Here is a 21,354-nt window from a genome sequence, read left to right as displayed (position 1 = left end):
ATTATACAAGCAAAAAATAATCAAGATTTCAATGGGGTTTTTATTACAAAAATTGATTGGATGTAGAAAATTGTCACAGGTAACTTGGTCAGAGTATTCTCAAAAATACAATAAAACAAGTTTAGAATACTTTGCAGTCTCATGGTATTTTTTAAAACCTTTATGGCTTGTGGCTTTTTTTTACCAAGCTTTAACAAATAAAGTCAAAATAACGTTCTTCGACAAGTGTAACATTCATCATTCTTTTTTCTTGCTTTACTTGAAAACAATGATTTATTTGATTGTTATTCATTAAATATCATGTCAATGAGCTCATTTTGAAAGCGAGCTGGCTAATATTGTTCTACATATTCCTCAACTGCATGGATACAGCCTTTGACAAAATTGGAATTTTGTGTTGTGCATTTGAATGTGCTGCACTGTAAACAACACTATGTTATCAATGTGAAATACTTTGGTTTTGTTTTTAAATCAACCTATTTAGATGTTAAAAACATGCTCTGGAATTGGACTGGTGATTGCTGGTTTCTCTCTGGTGTAAGAGAGCTTATCACATTATTTTGACTTAACCGAAGATTAACTACCTTATTCCATCTTACACACGTCTCACTGATAAATAATACCCTCCCTGTGCTCATTATTTTTGTTTGCTTTTAGCTTGTTTGTAAGAAAGTCCTGTCACACTGCATGATAAAAACCAATAATTTGAACATAAACATGACCACCCACAAACCTACAGTTCTTTTATAGCCAACGTTTGGTCTATCGCAATTTTCAAGTTATTTAAAATGTTTTAGTTATTTAAAACATTTATAGCGATACTTAATTTCATAGGTTGCATCTATGAGGTATGTGTTGGAGCAAGACAGGTAATATCAAGGCTAACTTACTGCTTTAAACAAGCAAAATGAGACTGCCATCGGGGCTCCCCTTGTTTGTCATCAGACATGTTTTCTGATCCTGAACAGCTGGACTGGGTGGGCTGAACTCATGGTTAAAGGTTATCTATACTGTGGATAACAATCGGGATGTGGTTTCAATTTACATGTTACAATTAAGGAGCAAACAAGCATGTACTGGTTATATTGCAAATTAGATGTGCTTCATGAACCAACAACAAAAATGGATGAACCTGTGTTTTCCTAAAGTAGTTGTGTAGAAAGGGATATGTCCATGATTATTTGCTCCACTGTCTGCAATATAGCAAAGCAGTAGTGTTTTCCAGAGGGGATCAAAAGATCAGCAGAGCATGGTGTTTAACATGCAGATGGCAGGTAAAACGCAAGACCAGAATAGTGGCTGTCAATGTGTCATGTGAGAAGCTGTTTCTCCCCTCCAGGCTCCTAGAAAAGACAGGTGCTGTAAACGGTGACTTTGTGGCTGATGTCATCCAGAAGTTCTTTGACTGCTTTCTCAAGTTCCACCATTTGGTTGGCCTTCTCCTCCAAAGTTCTTTGGTTGTCCTCGTACGACTTCTCCAGGTCTGCACCCACAGAATGAACAGGGTTATATTATCAGCATTGCATATGGACAGACGGATATACATCGTTTGTACCTATTTTCAAATAGTCAATGTAATATAGCATCATAATGCATATCAACATATCTTGCTATCGTACCTTTTAGAAGCTGTAGCTTGTCGCTAGCCTGTAGGAGGAGATCTTTGGCTTCCTGCTGCAGAAGCTCCGCCCTCTTCTTGGCCTCAGCCACACCCTCTCCCTTCTCAGAGATCAGCCCGTCCACCATGGTGTATTTATCCTTCAGCTCGCCGTCAAGGGTCTACATATCAATACACACGCACAGACAAAGGAGTTTTTAGTCGTGTGGATTGTGCAAATAATAATCTTAAACACACAGTGTTCATACATAGACCAACAACTATGAAGTCAAGTGGTGGTGTGAATTCAACTCTAACCAAAAAACCTACATTAGATACCTTTGCTTTACCGTCTTGCGGTGACCACACAAAAACAAAGACACAGAATATACACTCAACTGACCTTTTTGACTTTCTCTGCGACCTGGTTTATGCTGTGGGCATCTTTCTGGGTCTGCTCCACACTCAGGCTGGTGTTCTGGACCTGGTCCCGGAGGAGTGTGACATCTCGCTCTAATACCTGTAGCCTTTGGGTGGCGTTGTTGAGCCTGAACTCAGAATCAGTTGTCTCCGTCTCCACCTGCACACAAAGACAAGAGATGTCACTCTGCTGCCTCACCTCATACACACTCAGGATCCCGCTGGGCTCACTCAGTTTGAAGAGTCAGAAAGGATCACACTCTACTCACTCAGTGTGAAGAGACACAATACTCTCAAAGATCTTTTCTCTTTTATGTCAACTTCATATTATTTATCAGATAGGATGCAGGCATCATGCTCAAGGATGCTAAAAAGGTATAAAAAAAATATATATATATATTTATAGATATAAATGGCCTAGATTGCTATTATAGATATATATGAAAAATATACAGTATATAAATGATATATATTAATAAAAGGATAACTATGACTCAGTAATAAAAGTTAGTCAGTGTTCCTACCGAGGAGAGCAGCTTGTTGGTGTCCTTGATGTCGGAGTTGGCCTGTCGGATGGCCTGGCTGGCCGTGGCCTGGACACGCTCAGCCTCCTCTAGGGCCTCCTTCACCAGCACTGCTGAGTCACGCACATCAGACGCCTCCTTACTGCCACACACACACATACACGCACAACAAACGATTATGGCAAACGTTGTGGCCTGTTCGCAATGTGCATCGATTTTTAAACCATGCCGAGATTTTGGAACCCTTCCAATCAGGTTTTAAATCACGTCACAGGACTGAGACAGCCTTGCTGAAAGTAATGAATAACCTGCTCCTCACTCTAGACTCAGGAGAAAATGCCATTTTGATCTTATTAGACCTCAGTGCCGCCATTTGACACTGTCGACCACAACACCCTCTTGTCGCGCCTAGAGCAGTGGGTTGGTACAAGTAGTACAGCTCTTCAATGGTTTTCCTCTTATCTTAGCAATAGATCTTTCACAGTGTCTATTGGCCAGTTCTCCTCACCCTCACCCTCACCCTCACTCGCAATAATACCTTCCTCTCAGATCTGCAGACTCGCTCAAGACCCTCCTTGACTGCCTTGAGGAGGTAAAAGTTTGGATAGGAAGTAACCTCCTTCAAATTAACAATGACAAAATGGAAGTCATTATTTTTGGACCTTCCAAATCTAAAGCCCCTCGGCCAACCTGGTTATTCTCTCCCCCTACGTCAAACCCCACACCAGAAACCTGGGTGTCATCTTCGACTCGAATTTCTGCTTTGACAAGCAAATTGCTGCTGTAGTCAAGAGCACTTTTTACCAGCTCAGGGTCATTGCTAAGATGAAACCCCATTTATCATTTCACAATCTGGAAAAAGTCATACACGCCTTCATCACATCACGGCTGGATTACTGCAACTCCCTTTACCTAGGACTCCCTGAATCACTCCTCTCTCGCCTTCCGCTGGTTCCGGGGATCATATAATAACCCCCATGCTAGCATCCCACCACTGGTTGCCCATCCAGCACAGAATTCATTTTAAAACCCCACTTATGGTTTTCAAAGCCCTAAATGGCCTGGCCCGCCCTGCATCACAGAGCTCATCCCTCACCACTCAGCTCCCAGGTCCCTTAGATCATGTAGCATGGGTCTCCTGAACGTTACACGCACTAGATTCAAACAGAGGGGCGACAGGGCTTTTGCTTTGGCTGCCCCCCGCCTTTGGAACGAACTGCCGCCTTCAATTAGAGATGCTCCTTCCGTCACCATTTTAAAATCTAGGCTCAAAACACACCTCTTCTCCCTAGCCTTTCCTCCCCTTTTGTGATATGCTGTTATTTTTTATGTTACTTTTTTGCACCATGTACGGCACTTTGGCCAGTGAAAACTGTTTTAAAATGTGCCTTATGTATACATTTTACTTACTTTACTTACTAGATGTGGACAATTGAAGAAATTGAAAATGTTCAAGTAAAAATCCAGTCATGTTTCACTTCCCCCCTGAGGACCAAAGTCACTTAATTTCATTCATTAAGTGTATTTATTTGTCACATCTACTATGAGTAGGAGGAATGCATTCAAATAGAGTCTAGAGTGTCGACGGCACATACCTGGCTCGGCGGGCTTCCTCCAGAAGGTTCTCTGCCTTCTGGATGTCTTCGGCACTCTGGTTGAGAATGCTCTCCACGTGACCCAAGTCTCCCACACGCTCCCGGATCTCCTCGGTCAGGTTCTGCAGCTGGGCGGGGGTGGTGGGCATCTGCATGGCCAGTACTTTGTTGGCCACCTTCTCGATGCTCTCCAGGTCGGCTGCGTCCTCTAGGAGGCGCCAAAGGACAAAGGGGTTATTTTTTACACGGACAGCGCACCATTAGCACACCAGAGTCTACTAGCTACCTAATTTACATCTGTTGTCCCCGGGCAGAACAAAACCAGCCACCCCTTTTTTGGAGACCTACCAGTAAGTTTATTCATTACAAAGAAGAGCTAGGACAGGTCTCCTTTTTAATGAGGTTATTCATTATAAAGGAAAGCTATTAGAGGTTGTGGGAGAGGCCTACCCGTGAGGTTATTCATTATGAAGGAGAGCTATAACAGGTTGTGGGAGGAGTCTACTGGTGAGGTTAATCATTATAAAGGAGAGCTTTAACAGGTTGTGGGTGGGGCCTATCGGTAAGGTCATTCATTATAAAGGAGAGCTATAACAGGTTGTGGGAGGGGCCTACCGGTGAGGAAGTCTCTGATCTGCTTGATGAGGGTGCGCAGCTCCTCGTTGCTGCGGTCCAGGCGCTGCTTGGTATGGTTGGTCTTCTGCAGGACGTCCTGAGCGGTCAGCTTGGCCTCGTCTGCCTTCAGCTTGGCCTCAGACACCTGAATATGAGCAGGCGGAACCAAACAACAAGACCCCTCTTTGTAGATGTCTGCCCACAGCAAATATATTGCATCACTGTTCTGCCTTTTCAGTTGTTCTTCTACTAAAACCAAACCTTCTTATGATCAGTGCATTTTCTCCAGAAATGACCCCACATTGTTTAATCAACAGGTAAAAAAAAGTCTGTATCCTAACTTCAGGATAGTAAACACCAGTTGTCTTCAAAGCATGCTTTGTCTAGTATAGTGTATAGTGTACATGCCATTTGCACAGGTGTCTCCTGGGTGAGTGACTGCATCCATAAGCAAAACAAAGCCAACATTTGGGCTCCCCTCACCATCTTGGAGAGCTTCTCCACCTCCTCCATGGCGCTGGTTATCTCCTTGTCAAAGTCCTGGGCCTTCTGCCAGGAGCTGTGGGCCAGGGACACCAGGCCGTCACAGCCCTCCCCCCCACACCTCCGCCGGCCCTGGCCGTCCACACAGTTCAGACCCCCACAGGGGGAATCCGAACAGGCCTCCTGTCCTGCTGGGCTGCCACAGGTCTGAGGGCGGGGGGAAGAAGGCAAGAATTGAATACCAGGGCCGCACAACCATGCTATAACATCAAAAGGGAATTAAGGCCAAAGCGTTTTCCAGGTTTTCCGACAGATGTCGACCATTGCTCTATTAAGTGTCATGAATTCAAAACGGCAGACTGCTGGTTTTTGACGTATTTCACGTTATTTTCTAAACACAAACTGACGATTGGTTTACCCCCTATTCTGTGTCATACCTTCTCGCTGAGCTCTGATAGGTCGAGGGTCTCCAGCTCTCCGGCCAGGTCGTCCAGTCTCTTGGCGTGCTCCTCCTGGCGCCGGAGGAACTCGTCCTTGGTGTGGTTCATCTGGCCCTCGGCGGCTCGCCGCAGGGTGGCAGAGCTCTCCGTAGGGCTGCCGGCGTCGCTGGTGGAGGCGTTCGCTCGGGCTTCCGCCGCCAGAGACTGCTTGTAGTATTTAGTGACGCTGTCCGTCGCCCCTGGTGAGAGGACACAAGCAGAAGAGCTGTAACGAGTGTGGCTGAAACACTGCACTTTAATATTTCTGTATCTGCATTATGAATGAGGAGTCTGGGTCAGCTCTGGGTATATATGTATATAGAGGTGCATCTCATTAAATCAGAATATTTTGGAGAACTTAATTAATTTCACTTATTCAATTGAAAAAGTGAAACTCATCTATTATACTGATTCATTACACCCAAAGGGAAATATTTCACCTTTGGTGGAATGAATCTATGTAATATATGAGTTTCACTTTTTAAATAGAATTATTGAAATGAATCATCTTTTCCACAATATTCTAAATCATTTAGATGTACCTGTATATTATGGGATGGTTCCCTGTGGTACGTACCTCTGATATCAGAGTTCTTGATGAACTCCACCTGGTCCAGCAGGTCTTGGACGGTGCGCTGCAGCTTCTGGCCGTCGTCCCGCAGGGCCTCCAGCTTGCTGTTGGTGCTGTTGTCCTCCGCCTTCACCAGCGCCAGAGACTCCTCCGTCTGGTTCAACTTCTCGCCCAGCTCGGCCATCAGATCACTGAGAGACACAACAACATGTCGTCATCACAGGTTGGGTTACTTCCCGTTCCTTTATTTCACTGTAAATAAACCTTCTTGCAAAAAAGATATCTTCTTTCTTGATTTTTTTTTTTTTCTTGATCTTGGTTTTAGAATTAGGGCCACCCTTAACCATCTTATGAAATGAAATTGTATTTGTATAGCTCTTAATCACCGGACGGTCACAGTCTCAAAGGGCTTGACAGGCCATATATTTATGACACACCCCTGACCCTAACCCCAAAGAGGGAAAGAAAGAACTCCCTTAAAGCTCCCGTTGCCGTGCTTCCTTACGTGGCTTGTTGGAGCAGGCCCTGGATCTCCGACAGGGGTTGCGTGGCGGGGTTCTGGGCCAGCAGGGTGCTGACATCGGCGGCGCTCCTCTCCAGGTCGTCCATGGTCTGCTTGTAGGGCCCCGTGATGCCGCTGGCCTTGATGCCGTTCACCTTAGTCACCAACCGGTGGGTCTGGTTGGCCAGCTGTCCCACCACCACGTCCCAGTCGGCGAAGCACTGGTGGCAGCGCTGGCAGTCGGGGAAGGTTCCCGAGTAGCCCCGGGCGCACACATCGCAGCGCGGCCCCGACACCCCCTCCACGCACACGCAGCGGCCGCTGGCTTTGTTGCACTGCTGCTCGGCGGTCCCTCGGGGCTCGCAGTCGCAGGCTGGGGGGCGACAGGGGGGGGGGGATGGAGTGAGCGGACGCCATCGAACTTGATGTGAAGCAACCCGGAAGGGAGACGTTACTGCGGCCGGTCAGTCGGGGTCCTCTTTGCGACACGCCGGTAGTTTTAGCTAGGCCTAGTTGTTTTCAGAAAAAAGGAACCGCCCAATTTCACATTTCTTTGTCACTTGTAAAGGTGACAGCAAAGTTCCCTTGCTCGTTATATACGTGGTTATATTAATTTATTTTAACAACTTAGGCTTAGAATTCCAGTACATATTCCCCTTAAATTGTATGTCTTAGCGTCCTCAGCCCATGCTAGAGCAGAAGTGAACCCGTAGGAAGTCACATTATTCAACTGCTGTGAAAATGGGGATTCAAATTGGCAAATCTAAATATGTTATATCAATAAGGATTTTAAACCAATTCTGTATACTGATTTGAACTAAAGTGATTAATAGCTTGCGATGGAAGAAATGCCAAAATTCGCCCTTCACAACTTCCCAACCCGAGTCCCGCAGCTGCTAACAGTCAACCCAGACACATGTTGACTTAAAGGCCAAGCTTCAAGTACATCCTGTGTGTGGATAGAATGGCCACGGATTCGACATGGACTAAAATGTTAGGGTTCCCTTGTACGCAGAAAGAATGCTTTGAAATAAATAGAGGAGAGGAGGGATCCCCATGGTCTTTCTTAGTATTATTAATATTTATAATATTATTATTAATGGAAAGTGAATTGGGCAAAAACTCTACAATCAACTACTTTATTTTGCATGCTGAATCTTTTTGCAATTGGTACCCATGAAATCTGTCAGGATATATGTGTGTGTGTGTGCGTGTGTGTGTGTGTGTGTGTGTGTGTGTGTGTGTGTGTGTGTGTGTGTGTGTGTGTGTGTGTGTGTGTGTGTGTGTGTGTGTGTGTGTGTGTGTGTGTGTGTGAGTGAGTGAGAGGTGGCGGATAGGATGCAGACAAGAGGAAAACGGGAGGAAGGACATATCAGTGGAACGGATTGGGGAGGGAGAGAGGGAGGTACTGGAGAAAGAGGAGGATGTTTGTCTACTTGAAAGGAAGTATGCACAATGTGTGATGAGCAAAGGGCTCCTAGGGTGTAGGCAAACAGACCACCAGCAAACTGATGTCTTTAAAAACCAACCATCACACAAGGCCAACAAACACACACACACGCATTCAGCCCTAGAAGCCAGGTCATATTATAATATGGAATAATTCACACCTGTACACACAGTCTACTCTAAACACACAAACACACACACACACACACACACACACACACACACCACAAAGATACACAGGGATTTAAAGTCAAAGGGTTTTTGACATGACTTGAACCACCTATCACTAACACCCCCCCCCCCCCCCTCATGTGTTCATTTCCAGAGGCAACAGAAGCAAAGAGCATGGGTCAAATAAAGACATTGTGTAACATTCCAAAAAGAATCGGAGTGCTTCAGCATAAAGCCCCCTGTGAAGAATAGGCAGTTCTACAGGATACAAAAGGACCACTTGTCCCATTCGGCACGGTGAGACTTGTCCTCCCTTCTCTCAACAATGCATCTTTTGTTCACTCAGCGGTTGATAAGGATGAGCATTCCTAACTGTCTGCAACACACAGCGTCCATCTTGCTCTGATCTGGAGGGCGGAGGTGTGTGGAGGAGCTGGCTGGTGTGAGGTAGGTTTGTGGAGGGAGTACTTCGGGAGGTTAGGAAACGTCTGTACCTGGTTGCAGCTGGAAGGCCCTGGCCGAGACACATCAGGCGTCTGTACCCTAACCCTAACCCTAGCCTGGGCCCGGGCTTAGAACAAGTGGCAGGTGGGGGGACCCCCACAGGTCAAGTCTCAGGAACTCGGTCAGTCGAATACTTTATAAAATAAATATTTGAATACAACGAATACATGTAAATATTTGTTTCCTGGTGCCGACATGAAGTATAGACCAGCATTGCAATGGGGTGATCAGCGGAGCTGGGATTAAGTGATTGCCTCACTCGCTGACCAAACATCTCATCTCAAGAGCCCCGCCATGTATGGACAGCTAGTGGAGAGTGTTTGGTTTGAGGACGGTACCCAACATGGTGGCCGAGTCAACATGAGGCGGAGGAAACCTGACACCGGCACAGCACATAGACTTTGGGGAGGATAGAGGGGGTCTTCCTGCCTTGCACCACCTCTCCAAGCAAACACTGAGGACTTCTGTCAACATCTCCTTCACCCCGAGAAAACACAGACCGCTGCCAGAGCCAGAATAACCTGGGCTTTGGGGAACAAGGGTTCTTCTCTGATATGTTCTGAAGGGGAAAACAGACCCTTTGGCCTGTAATGTTACCATTAGTCACACTGGATACAGGTTGGTTTCTTCTCTGCTGTATGGCGCCCCACACATAAAGGCAACTAGTAAACGCAAAGTTGGTGACTCTGACCCATTCCCAACAGTGTGCTTCAGTGGCTTATCATGAGCTTCAAAGTGTCTTGTGAGAACAGCCGGCAGGCAAGCGCCTCGGTTAGCCCAAAGATAGAACAGAGTTCTCTTTCTGTTGTCAGGAAACTCACATCGCAGCGATACGGGACCGCAACCTCTCCGGACAAAGGTGCATTGTGGGAGCATGTGGGATATTAGGAGGCTCAGACAGATCCCCCGCCTGGTCGCCATGGTAACACAACGCAGGCAGCGGGGCATGGAGGCTAACATCTGGAGCTCATACTGCAGAGATCAGCAGGGCGTAGTGGGAGGAACAGTCCGGAACAGCTGAGGCTCCCTTCTGCCGGTTCCCACCACAAGTCTCAGGGAAGTCATGAGTGGGACTAGTCGCAAGTTGCCATGCTGTAGGGCGAGTAATGGCATGTATAAGAGGATCTACGGCCAGCAGTGGGAATTAAGATCCTTTTTCTTCATTCCGTCAGGGTGTCCCAGACCACCGGGGGAACTAACAAAACACACAAACACACGCATATACACACACAAACCCTCACCGTGGCACTTGACCTCTGGATCACCCCAGTACAGCTCTCTGCACTCCCTGCAGGTGCGTCCTCCAAAGCCGGCGTTACAGGAACACTGGCCGCTTATCTGGACAAAACACACAGACCACTCTCATTACACCCCTGTTATAGTACCTTTAGTCTATAGCTCACAATGGTTCCATCCCAACCATTTTCCGATTGAATCTGAATACACTGATGATGAATTAAAACATGCCGTCATGAAGACAGTATGAAACAGTACGAACAAAAACGGTGAGAGAACAACCTGTTGGTTGTTTGTTGGCGCTGCCGCACCCACCTCGTTACAGGAGCTTCCATAGGAGTGGGCGGGGTCGCAGTCACAGATTTCGCAGCCACGCCCGCTGGCCAGGTTCCAGGTGTCGGGGAGGCACCGGTCACAGTTCTGCCCTCCCACCATGGGCAGGCACTGGCACTGGCCGCTGGTCCCGTCGCAGTGGCAGGCCCCGTCCGCTGGGCAGCTGGCCGCCGTGCTGCCCAGCTTGTTGCACACACACTCTGGAAAGGAGAGAGCAGGGGTTTAGGGTCTCACACACACACACACACACACACTCTGGAAAGGAGAGAGCAGGGGTTAAGGGTCAAACACACACACACACACACACACACACACACACACACAAACTCTGGAAAGGAGAGAGCAGGGGTTAAGGGTCACACACACACACACACACTCTGGAAAGGAGAGAGCAGGGGTTAAGGGTCACACACACACACACACACACACACACACACACACACTCTGGAGAGGAGACACACACACTCTCTGGAAGTGATAATTGCTGTAATCTGTAATCGTTTGATCAGTCCTGAATCGGATGATGTGTTGACGTACTCCTACAGCTCTGCGTCAGGGCGTCGCCGTAGTAACCCAGCCTGCAGCTGTGGCAGCCTGGCCCGTCGGTGTGGTAGAGGCACTTGAGGCAGCGGCCCGTGGCAGCGTCGCACGCGCCCGGGTCAAGCATGTCGATGTTGTTGTTGCACTGGCACTGCTGGCACTGGCCGCCCGCCTCCTGGGTGTTGCCATAGAAACCAGGGGAGCATTCATCACACCGGGCGCCTGGCGACGGGAAGATGGAGAGCAAGGCAAGGGAGATCAATGATGATTATGCATAAAATATAAATTTTTTATGTATATATGTATATATAAATATTAAAATATATACATAATATATTTCTTTATAATATATATAATCCTCTCGAAAAGATGGAGAAAGGACAGTATAAAACAAAGTCAACAATGTCAAATCCTGCCCGGCACCGAGGTGAAGGCCCTGGGTGACTTTTAATGGGCTCCTCCAGACAAAAGGACACAGGTTGGGGGTTTTGGAAGCCGGTTAATTGTAAGGTTTGCAGATAATGTTAAATGGCATGGTGCTCCATGTTGCCATGCAGGGGATCCCTCCCGGAGTGTGTGTGGTGATGGCTGGTTTAACCTGCTCAAATTGATCGCTCAATGTGCAACAGGTGTGCTACTGAGGTCCATCCTGAGGCACGCTGACATCACCAAGCCTGCCATGGCGGCCTGCCCAACACTTAACCACCCACTAGCGCTGGGCTCTTTATAGGCGCCAGGGATAAAACAGCCATTTCCTGCTGTAATAACACGCTTCCCTTCACATTAAGCATGCCTTCATCCGTTTCCATCACAGGTGAAGATAAGCAGGGCTTCCTGAAGGGGCTGGGGGGGGGCGTGTGCAAGCACTGATCTGTAATCAGGCACGTGATGGGACCTTTCCAGCCCACTGATTACATGTCACCAGGTGCTGCTGGCACGCTGTCTGACTGTGGCTGGATGCCTGAAGCCTGACAGTAACACACCAACTGTATGGTGCTTCTTCTTACACTGTGTTTTACACTGGAACTGTCTTCACACATTAATGTTACATTTTAGCAAACCCTCTGGCTGGCTATCAAAACAATAGACAATTACTCAGCAAATCGGTGTTGAACACATTATCAATAAGTCTGATTGATTACTCAACGCTTTCTCTCTCTCTGCCTGGAGTTGGCTAAGCACTCTGGCGCTGCAGCAGTGCATTGTGGGGAGGTCTTTCCTCACCTCTGTGGCCGGGGCTGCAGACGCACTGCACCTGGGGGTCATCCTGGCCCAGGTAGCAGCTACCAGCGAACTGCCTGCCACTGCCAGGCCCGTCGGGGCACATACAGGGACGGCAGTGGTCCCCGGAGCCAAGCTGAGGATCGCCATAGTAACCCTCCAGGCACCTGGGAGTGGTAACGTTCACAACAACACAGGATCAAGTCCTCAGCCGTCACAGGGCAACGGTCACTATGCAAAGCTGGAGCCATAAGGCAAGGCACTGCAGGCTTTGAGAAACGTCAGAGAGAGCTACATTTACTGGGACTATACATAGTGTGAACACGTTGATGGTACATTACAACACGAAGATCTCAGATCTTAAACAAAACACGCACACACACACACACACACACACACACACACACACACACACACACACACACACACCACACAAAACACACACACCCAATCCCCCCGTCACACACACACACAAATGAAATCCACACATATGGATGCCCACCCACATCCACATCCCCGCCCCGCCCACACATGACACACTGATTAAAGAGGCGGGGGCCGTACCGGTCACAGCCGTATCCCGTGGTGAACTCCCGGCAGCCCAGGCACTGCCCGCTGCGGGGGTCACAGTCCTCGGTGTGGCCGTTGCAGCCGCAGGGCCGGCAGCTGGGGAAGCCCCAGTGCCCGGCCAGGCAGCGGTCACACTGGCGCCCGTACGCGCCGCGCAGGCACGGGCACTGGCCCCCCAGCGCGGCGCAGAACGAGCTCTCCGAGCCCTCGGGGTCACACTCGCAGGCTGCAGAGGGTGTGTTCGTGTGCGTGTGTGTTCGTGTGTGTGTGTGTGTGTGTGTGTGGGTGAGTGGGTGGGGTGGGGTAGGAGGGAAAACATAACACATGAATTGATAATATGAAGCAGAAGGAGAGGATGGTACGAAATATGAAATATTTGAAAGAAACCTGACACAACATATTATGGAATGAAAGGCAAGAACATGGGATGTTCTGCCTATGATATAAAGCATATGTGTTATAATGAACTCTCTGTATTGTCTTTCATTGGAGCAGATGAAGTTGTGCTGATCTCATTGGAGCGGTGGTGTTTGGGCCGCCCACCTCTGCAGCCATTGGGTCCAAACTGGTAGGTAGCGGGGGAGCAGCTGTCGCAGTTCCTGCCCGCCACGTTGGGTCGACACTGGCACTGGCCCCCACTGGGCTCGCACACCGTGCTGAGGGACCCCTGGGGGTCACACTGGCATGCTGGGAAAATGGAGAGCAAAGGGGAAAGGATTTAGACACATCCATTCATCGACTGCCACCGTCATTGGTAATCGTCTATTCCGTGTTACTGCGTTACGTGATGACATCATGAGACGAATCAGACTGTGACCATATGTCCGCTAGTGTGTGTGTGTGTTGGGGGGTCTTGTGTTTGTATCCACATTGTCAGGCCCCCAGGCTTCTTCCTTCCCAACCGGTAGCAACATGTCCTGGACCTGGTCCTCACTAACCTGCTCTACGGATTACTCTCAGATTCCGGGCAAACCCCCGGCCCCATTTGTTTCTCCCACCTGGTCTGGTCGTCTTAACCTCCCCCCTCAGTGTACCTGTTCTCTTCCAATGCCCCTACCTCTCCCTGAACCCCTAGAGAATGTTCCTCAACAGACAAACCCAGACAAAACCGGAAACCAAACGGTAGAAGTTTCATTAAAAGTGACTGGGAACCAGAGACCAACACGAACCGTACAGCGGAGATGCCTGGGGGGACGCCCTCCGACGGATATCACAGACAAAGGGAAAATGAAACTTCAGAAACAAGTTCAGGCTGGCTGCCATGACAGAAAGGATAACATGATCCGTGTGTGTGTCTACACATATATTTTCATGAAGATTGCAATTTTGGGATTTCTCTATTTTTTAGGATACCATTTTTGTGGAGGCAACATGAACATGTGTGATTTAAGATATTCTATCCCTTTATTATTTACTGTCCCAACAAATGGATACCAAATGTTGCTCAGCCCCGTCTTCTCTGAGATGTTTATGATCCTGGCATCTTGTCAAGGGTCTGAGGGGAAAGAATTTTAAAACGCAGGAAAGAGGGGGAAGCTAGGAGATGGACATGTTCCAACACAACAACTCAACATACACACAAAGGCCCGTGCAAGCACATCCAGCAGCGTTGAGTGACAAGGCCCACAAATACACACCCTGAGGGGTGCTTGAAAGCAGGAGGTGATGGATGGACGAGGAGGGGGGGAGAGGACAAGAGTGGAGTCCAAGTGACATCATGGAAAGATGACGTCTTGATGAGGAATTCTTGAGCGTCTGCATCAAGCCATCATGTATCATTTGACACATTTTGGCCATACATTTTGGCAACAAACTCTATTACTTACTATATAACAACTTGTTGTTGTTATATTCTATTCTATACATTCTATGATATATCTGATCATTGATTTGTTCCATTCAGTACTTTTTCTCTCTGTTATATTTTTCTTCCATGACCATACACCTGGCAGCCATCTTTGTTCAAAACGCTAGCTGATTGTTGGAGGAGAATGCAGAAGATGGCCACTAGGTCAATGAGGCCTATGGTGGTTCTACCTCCTACCTTTGGCTCCCTGGTGCAGCAGTGCAGACACGCTGAAGATGTAGTTGTAGCAGATGTCAGTCATGGGCGTCTTGACCACGCTCTGGCTGTTCTCCAGACAGCGGTACCTCTGGAAGGTGTCCCACTGGGAGCCCGTGAAGAGGTCCAGGTTCTTGCAGTGAGGCATCAGGACAATCTGGAGAACAAACAGCAGCAGTTTAGTAACACAGCTCATGGTCATTGTTCATAAAGCACATCAGAATAATGACCAATGCTCAGCCCAGAGTAGGATCTAGTCTGATGCTTTTTTTTCCATGTATTTCTTATATACATAGGAAAGATCAGCACAAGATGATATTTAGTAGTTAAAGATATATATCTTTATATATATATATATAAGTATACCCAAACGTCTTCTCAATACAAATATTGGAAGTATGGAAGGAAGGTTTCCTTCCTACAGGAAACCTAGAGGTTAACACCTGGAAAACATTTAGTCCCCGATATGAGCCTCAGGGTTGTTTTGGCGAGAGGGGGGCTGGGGGCGTACCGAGTCGATGAGTGTGTAGGGCGACTGGACGTCGCTCAGGGCTGAGTAGAGAGGCAGGCTCAGCCGGATGGTGTAGTTCAGGCCCGTCTCGAAGCACACAGGCCTCTGCAGTACCACGTAGCTGAGGAGGGGAAGAAACAAGACGGGACAGACAGACAAGGTCATAGGGTGTGTTTACACATCTGGATTGAGCATGGTTACTGTGAGATGTCACAGAAGAATGTAAATATGTATACATACACATATATATATATATACAATGGCACTAGAGAAAGACACTCACATATGAACACACACACATATTAAAGACAGACAAGAAACAGAAACACAGCCTCTCCTAAACACACACACACACACACACACACACACACACACACACGGATGGCAGTGTTACCGGGAGCCTGGGTGGAGGGCGTTCATTTGGTTGTCGTCATCAGGCATGGTGTTGGCACATCGGCTGTCTGCTGTGATTGGTCCAGGCCGCATCACCGTCATCAGAACCTCTTCCCATTGGTCAGGGAGCTGCAGCGCAACACAACGGAACACAGTCATTGGCATTCATGGCGAGGAATATTGACCGTTCACAAAACGCGATGTCAGCTCTGTCAGGTACTGTGACCTGTAAAACTATATCTGCATCTGTGTGTCACCTAGAGGTTTGACTGAGCCGTTCATGGAGCGGCATGTCACGTACTTGTGGACATGGCTACATAGAGGGATGGGGGTTTCTCCCAACCTGAGGCTCATAGCGGATGATGATGTCATACTCCATGGAGTGAGGGATGTTGTCCACGGAGAATTCCAGGAAGGCGCCCTCGGGAACGTTGACCAGGCCAATGCCCGTCCAGGTGGGACTGCGGTCCTGGGGGTGGGGTCTCTGCACCACGGTGACACCCTGGAAGGGGAGGAGCCAGGGGAATAGGAGACAAGAGGAGAGGAGGCGGAGGAGGAAGGGAACGAGACGAGAGGAGAAGAGGAGAGAAGGGGATGAAGGGGATGGAGATGGTAGGAGTGGAAAGGATGACGATGTTTAAAGTATAGCACCAGTATTACCGGCCGTGGCATTAACAAATGGTTTCGGGAACATAATAGTAAGAACTGCAGCATTCATTCAATGTTACCAATCATTTTGAATGATTAAGCATCGATCTCATTTTGATAAGAGGTTATGGTGAAGTACATACCGGTCCAAACTTGGCTTCCTCTGCTTCGTACGTGTAGTGGTCCAGAGCGATGAAGTAGAACCCGGACTCCACCTGGTCACAACGCCGGCCAAACATGTGTTCCCTGCACTCACACTGGCCTGTCTCCTGGGAACAGCTGGGGACCACAGCAAGGTCAGGGCCACGTGGAAGGGTTTCTCATGGGGGAAACAAAGCTCCCCGCGGACCAGCCTTCCTTATCACAATACCGATGAGCTAGCTGAATGACTACGCCTGGGAACCTAAACCTGCACCCTTCCATTTTTTCCGCTTACATTACCAGCACTCGTCCCTGTGACAATCCACCCATGGAGTTGATCACTTGGTTCAAGTGATCAATTCTAAGTCGTATAATGCTTGCTAAACTGAAACGTACATGCTGCAAGTTTAAGGGATGGAGTCTTATGATACTTGGGAACCAAACACTGTCAGTCACACAATGTTTGAACGTACTTGTTGTTGACGGCCCCCCCCAAGTCACAGTCGCATTGTCTGCAGCCGTCCATGTCGTTACTGAGACCCCAGTGCTGAGGCTGTTCACACACACACACACACACACACACACACACACACACACACACACACACACATGTAAAAGCATTAACACCATTGACCCCATATTTTAGAAATCTAGGACAAGCATTTATGTGTGTTTGTGTGTGTGTTTGAGAGAGTTAGAGAGAGAGAGAGAGAGAGAGAGAGAGAGAGAGAGAGAGAGAGAGAGAGAGAGAGAGAGAGAGAGAGAGAGAGAAAGAGAGAGAGAGAGAGCGAGAGAAACATAAAGCTCAACCACAAGAATAAACAGAAGAGGAAACTGGAAGGAACTATGGAAGTAATGAGGGACAGACAGATAGACATACAGATGGACGACAGACAGACAGACAGACATACATACGGACAGACAGACAGACAGACAGACAGACAGACAGACAGACAGACAGACAGACAGACAGACAGACAGACAGACAGACAGACAGACAGACAGACAGACAGACAGACAGACAGACAGACAGACAGACAGACAGACAGACAGACAGACAGACAGTGTGTGTGTGTGTGTGTGTACTCACCAGACACTGGTCACAGTCTCGTCCGGTGACCAGGCGTTTACAGTAGCACTCTCCAGAGTCGGTGTCACAGGGACTTGCTCCCGGGACCGTTCCCAGGGAGTTACAGGAGCATGCTGTCAAAACCATAGCCATGACAACAGGTCAACAGGGGCTGACATTGACATTGTCCATTTTGATCTCAGAGTTGTGTCTCTGTGTGTGTAGATGATGTATCTCAATTGTACATGTTTCCATGTACATTTGTGTGGATGTGTGAGCGGGTGTATTGATATAGAAGGGTATATATACCGTGTGTGTGTGTGTGTGTGTGTGTGTGTGTGTGTGTGTGTGTGTGTGTGTGTGTGTACCCACCCTGGCATCCCAGTGGGTGCTGGCTGAGGCCGTAGTGGGCCTGCCTGCACCGGTCGCACCGCTCTCCCTCCACGTTGGTCTTGCAGCGGCACTGACCCGCGATCAGCCCGGAGCGCACGTCTGTCATGCTGTCACAGATCCCGCCGTTCATGGAGCCCACCGGGTCGCAGTTACACTCTACGGCAACACGCAAGGGGACAGAAAAGGGACAGAGTGACTTCTCTTCCAAGGCATGAATGTTGAGTTCACCATGGTTTAATTTGTGGAAAAACGCAAACACACACATGAGAGTATACTTAGTATTCTTAAACAAGAAAGTATACGCATCAACATGCATACATGACATATCACACACAAGTATGATTAATCTTGTCTCGGACCAGAGGAAAACCAAAGTGGTCTTCAAGGCGTCAGATCTTGTAATAAACGAATAAACACACATCTGCACGTTGGCCCAGCATACACACACTTAAAAGCCTGGAGGATGACTATCTCGTCTCTGGAATCATCTAACCCTGGGTTACTCTGACTGACTGACGCGCCTTCAAAGGGCAGGTGTCCCTTTCAAGTGTTCACCACAGGAACCCATCATGACCACCAGACCCCATCAGCCAGATTCATATCACACACAGAGACACCACACAGAGGGGAGCTCGCTTCTGATGTCGGGGATCGGGGCGTCTATCCAGGAGTGGTAGAGGTGTGGTACAGCCGGGATCAAAGGCAAAGAGAGCACGCAGCCCCTCAATGCACTGACTAGCTGCAGTCCTGGGTCTGCTGGTCATGTCCAACATTTAAACGGTCAACTAGTCTGGATAATATTGGGGTCCAAACAATAAACCTCAAAAAATATATAATGTACAAACCACTTTAGGTAAGAATCTTGCTCAAGGGCCCATGGCAGGGCACATACATTGACTGCAGTGTTAATTGGTGGCCAAGGATCAAGCTTAAGGAGCTTAAGTTTCCAGTTACAAACTGTGAAACCATGGCAACAAAACCATACGGAGCCAATATGACTAAACCAATAAAGGCCTGGTTGTGAACCGCCAGGCGGTGGGTGGGTGGGAGGGGTTCAACTCACGCTGGCAGATGTTGGGGTCCCTGATGTCCTTCTCGGGGTGCTGGTAGAAAAAGGGTTTACACTGCTCACAGTGGTGTCCCATGGTGTAGTGCTGGCACTCGTCACACACGCCTCCGCTCACGTTGCCGCTGGCGACGTACAACGCCATGTCGAAGTGGCACTCGGCAGAGTGGCTGTTGCAGTTACACTCTGGAGAGAGGGAGAGAGAGAGCTACAGTTACACTCTGGAGAGAGAGAGAGAGAGAGAGCTACAGTTACACTCTGGAGAGAGAGAGAGCTACAGTTACACTCTGGAGAGAGGGAGAGAGAGAGCTACAGTTACACTCTGGAGAGAGGGAGAGAGAGAGCTACAGTTACACTCTGGAGAGAGGGGGAGAGAGAGAGAGCTACAGTTACACTCTGGAGAGAGAGAGAGCTACAGTTACACTCTGGAGAGAGGGAGAGAGAGAGCTACGGTTACACTCTGGAGAGAGGGGGAGAGAGAGCTACAGTTACACTCTGGAGAGAGAGAGAGCTACAGTTACACTCTGGAGAGAGGGAGAGAGAGAGCTACGGTTACACTCTGGAGAGAGGGAGAGAGAGAGCTACAGTTACACTCTGGAGAGAGGGAGAGAGAGAGCTACGGTTACACTCTGGAGAGAGGGGGAGAGAGAGCTACAGTTACACTCTGGAGAGAGGGAGAGAGAGAGCTACAGTTACACTCTGGAGAGAGGGGGAGAGAGAGCTACAGTTACACTCTGGAGAGAGAGAGAGCTACAGTTACACTCTGGAGAGAGGGAGAGAGAGAGCTACGGTTACACTCTGGAGAGAGGGAGAGAGAGAGCTACAGTTACACTCTGGAGAGAGAGAGAGAGAGAGAGCTACAGTTACACTCTGGAGAGAGGGAGAGAGAGAGCTACAGTTACACTCTGGAGAGAGAGAGAGAGAGAGAGCTACAGTTACACTCTGGAGAGAGGGAGAGAGAGAGTTAAAGTTACTCTAGAGACAGAGTTACAGCTACACCAAAGACAGAGAGTTAGAGCTGCAAGGATGGAGTGAGAGAGCAACAGTTACACTCTGGAGAGAGGGAGAGAGAGAGCTACAGTTACACTCTGGAGAGAGGGAGAGAGAGAGCTACAGTTACACTCTGGAGAGAGAGAGAGCTACAGTTACACTCTGGAGAGAGGGAGAGAGAGAGCTACAGTTACACTTAAGACAGAGTTCCAGTTACTCTAGAGATAAACTGTTACACTCCAGAGAGACATAGAGACAGATAGGGAGACAGACAGACAAACAGACAGAGAGAGAGAGACAGATATCTGGTCCGTCTTACTCTTGCAGGCGTTGGTGTTGCGGCCCTCGGCCGGGCCCCAGGGCAGGTCGTGGTAAAAGTCGTGACACTTCTCACAGTTCAGCCCCTTGGTGTTGTGGTTACACATGCAGTGACCGTGGACCTGGACAACAGGAACAACCACAACACAACAGGTCATCAGTCATGTCAGACAAGTCAATCGAACAGTTGAAAAGGTAGTGACAGTGTTTCAAAATTGTAAATTGAGTCCATCTCAAGAAAACACACCATTACGTCTTGATATACCCTGAACCCTCAAAGGGTCATGGGCACACGCCCAGAACACAGTGTGAAAATGATGGCAATCACCGCAGTAGAAGCAGGGTAGATTAACCCAATAGAAGAACAAAAAGAATCGATGCATTTAGATCAATCAAAGAAAAGTTAAAAGGCCCAAATATTCCATACCATGGAAGGATGATTGAAAGAAAAGCAGAGCCGTTTTGCCATGTTACCTATTGAGTTCATTTTAACGGATGAGATCAAAACCAGCACTTGGTGGCTCCTCACTGCCATTCTGAATGGGTTTAAATGTGTGATAGACACACAGCTGAACGACTCGTAAAGGGTCTCATAGACTATACAGGAACACAGACTAAACAGGAAGTGCTTTGTTTGGGCTTCTCTGGCTTTATCATTACACTCACAGCACACACACACACAAACACACATATACACACAAACAGTCACAGCTGTTGGTAAATACAAAGGCGTGCATAGACAGTACACTGGGATGAAGTGGGAGTAAGAGACAGTCGCTCATCAAACAGGACGTGGAGTCTGAAGACTTTTGTATGGACAAATCCATTCACATGTTCAGTGCACAAAAGAAGCACTCAGCAGCTTCACTTTGTCTCACTATCTCTCTCCATCTTTCTTTGTCTCTTTGTCTCTCTATCTCTCCACCTCTCTCTGTCCATCTCTCTTTGTCTCT

At 48.2% G+C, this 21,354-nt stretch overlaps 1 protein-coding gene across 2 annotated transcripts in view; it reads right to left on the bottom strand.

The window, feature by feature from the left end:
- Positions 1-41: 41 nt before the first annotated feature.
- The window catches only part of lamb1a (laminin, beta 1a), a gene marked incomplete at its 5' end in the record, with an annotated part of 27,308 nt that continues 5,995 nt past the window's right edge, over positions 42-21,354 (bottom strand). For both annotated transcript variants that reach the window (XM_079743200.1, XM_079743199.1), the window contains 26 exons: positions 42-1,483; positions 1,620-1,779; positions 2,001-2,177; positions 2,542-2,683; positions 4,137-4,344; positions 4,752-4,896; positions 5,235-5,441; positions 5,672-5,913; positions 6,291-6,475; positions 6,790-7,159; positions 10,152-10,248; positions 10,462-10,679; positions 11,017-11,241; positions 12,244-12,407; positions 12,805-13,036; positions 13,354-13,497; positions 14,855-15,029; positions 15,384-15,504; positions 15,778-15,905; positions 16,120-16,278; positions 16,568-16,703; positions 17,039-17,118; positions 17,656-17,768; positions 18,007-18,183; positions 19,091-19,279; positions 20,403-20,523. In XM_079743200.1, coding sequence (XP_079599326.1) covers positions 1,344-1,483; positions 1,620-1,779; positions 2,001-2,177; positions 2,542-2,683; positions 4,137-4,344; positions 4,752-4,896; positions 5,235-5,441; positions 5,672-5,913; positions 6,291-6,475; positions 6,790-7,159; positions 10,152-10,248; positions 10,462-10,679; positions 11,017-11,241; positions 12,244-12,407; positions 12,805-13,036; positions 13,354-13,497; positions 14,855-15,029; positions 15,384-15,504; positions 15,778-15,905; positions 16,120-16,278; positions 16,568-16,703; positions 17,039-17,118; positions 17,656-17,768; positions 18,007-18,183; positions 19,091-19,279; positions 20,403-20,523 — 4,455 coding nt within the window. In that variant the 3' untranslated portion in view covers positions 42-1,343. The remainder of the gene's footprint in view (positions 1,484-1,619; positions 1,780-2,000; positions 2,178-2,541; positions 2,684-4,136; positions 4,345-4,751; positions 4,897-5,234; positions 5,442-5,671; positions 5,914-6,290; positions 6,476-6,789; positions 7,160-10,151; positions 10,249-10,461; positions 10,680-11,016; positions 11,242-12,243; positions 12,408-12,804; positions 13,037-13,353; positions 13,498-14,854; positions 15,030-15,383; positions 15,505-15,777; positions 15,906-16,119; positions 16,279-16,567; positions 16,704-17,038; positions 17,119-17,655; positions 17,769-18,006; positions 18,184-19,090; positions 19,280-20,402; positions 20,524-21,354) is intronic.

Source organism: Pollachius pollachius, assembly GCF_949987615.1.
Source record: "Pollachius pollachius genome assembly, chromosome: 9".
NCBI lineage: Eukaryota > Metazoa > Chordata > Actinopteri > Gadiformes > Gadidae > Pollachius > Pollachius pollachius.
Note: the sequence above shows the minus strand (reverse complement) of the source record. Positions and strands in the feature narration are given on the sequence as shown.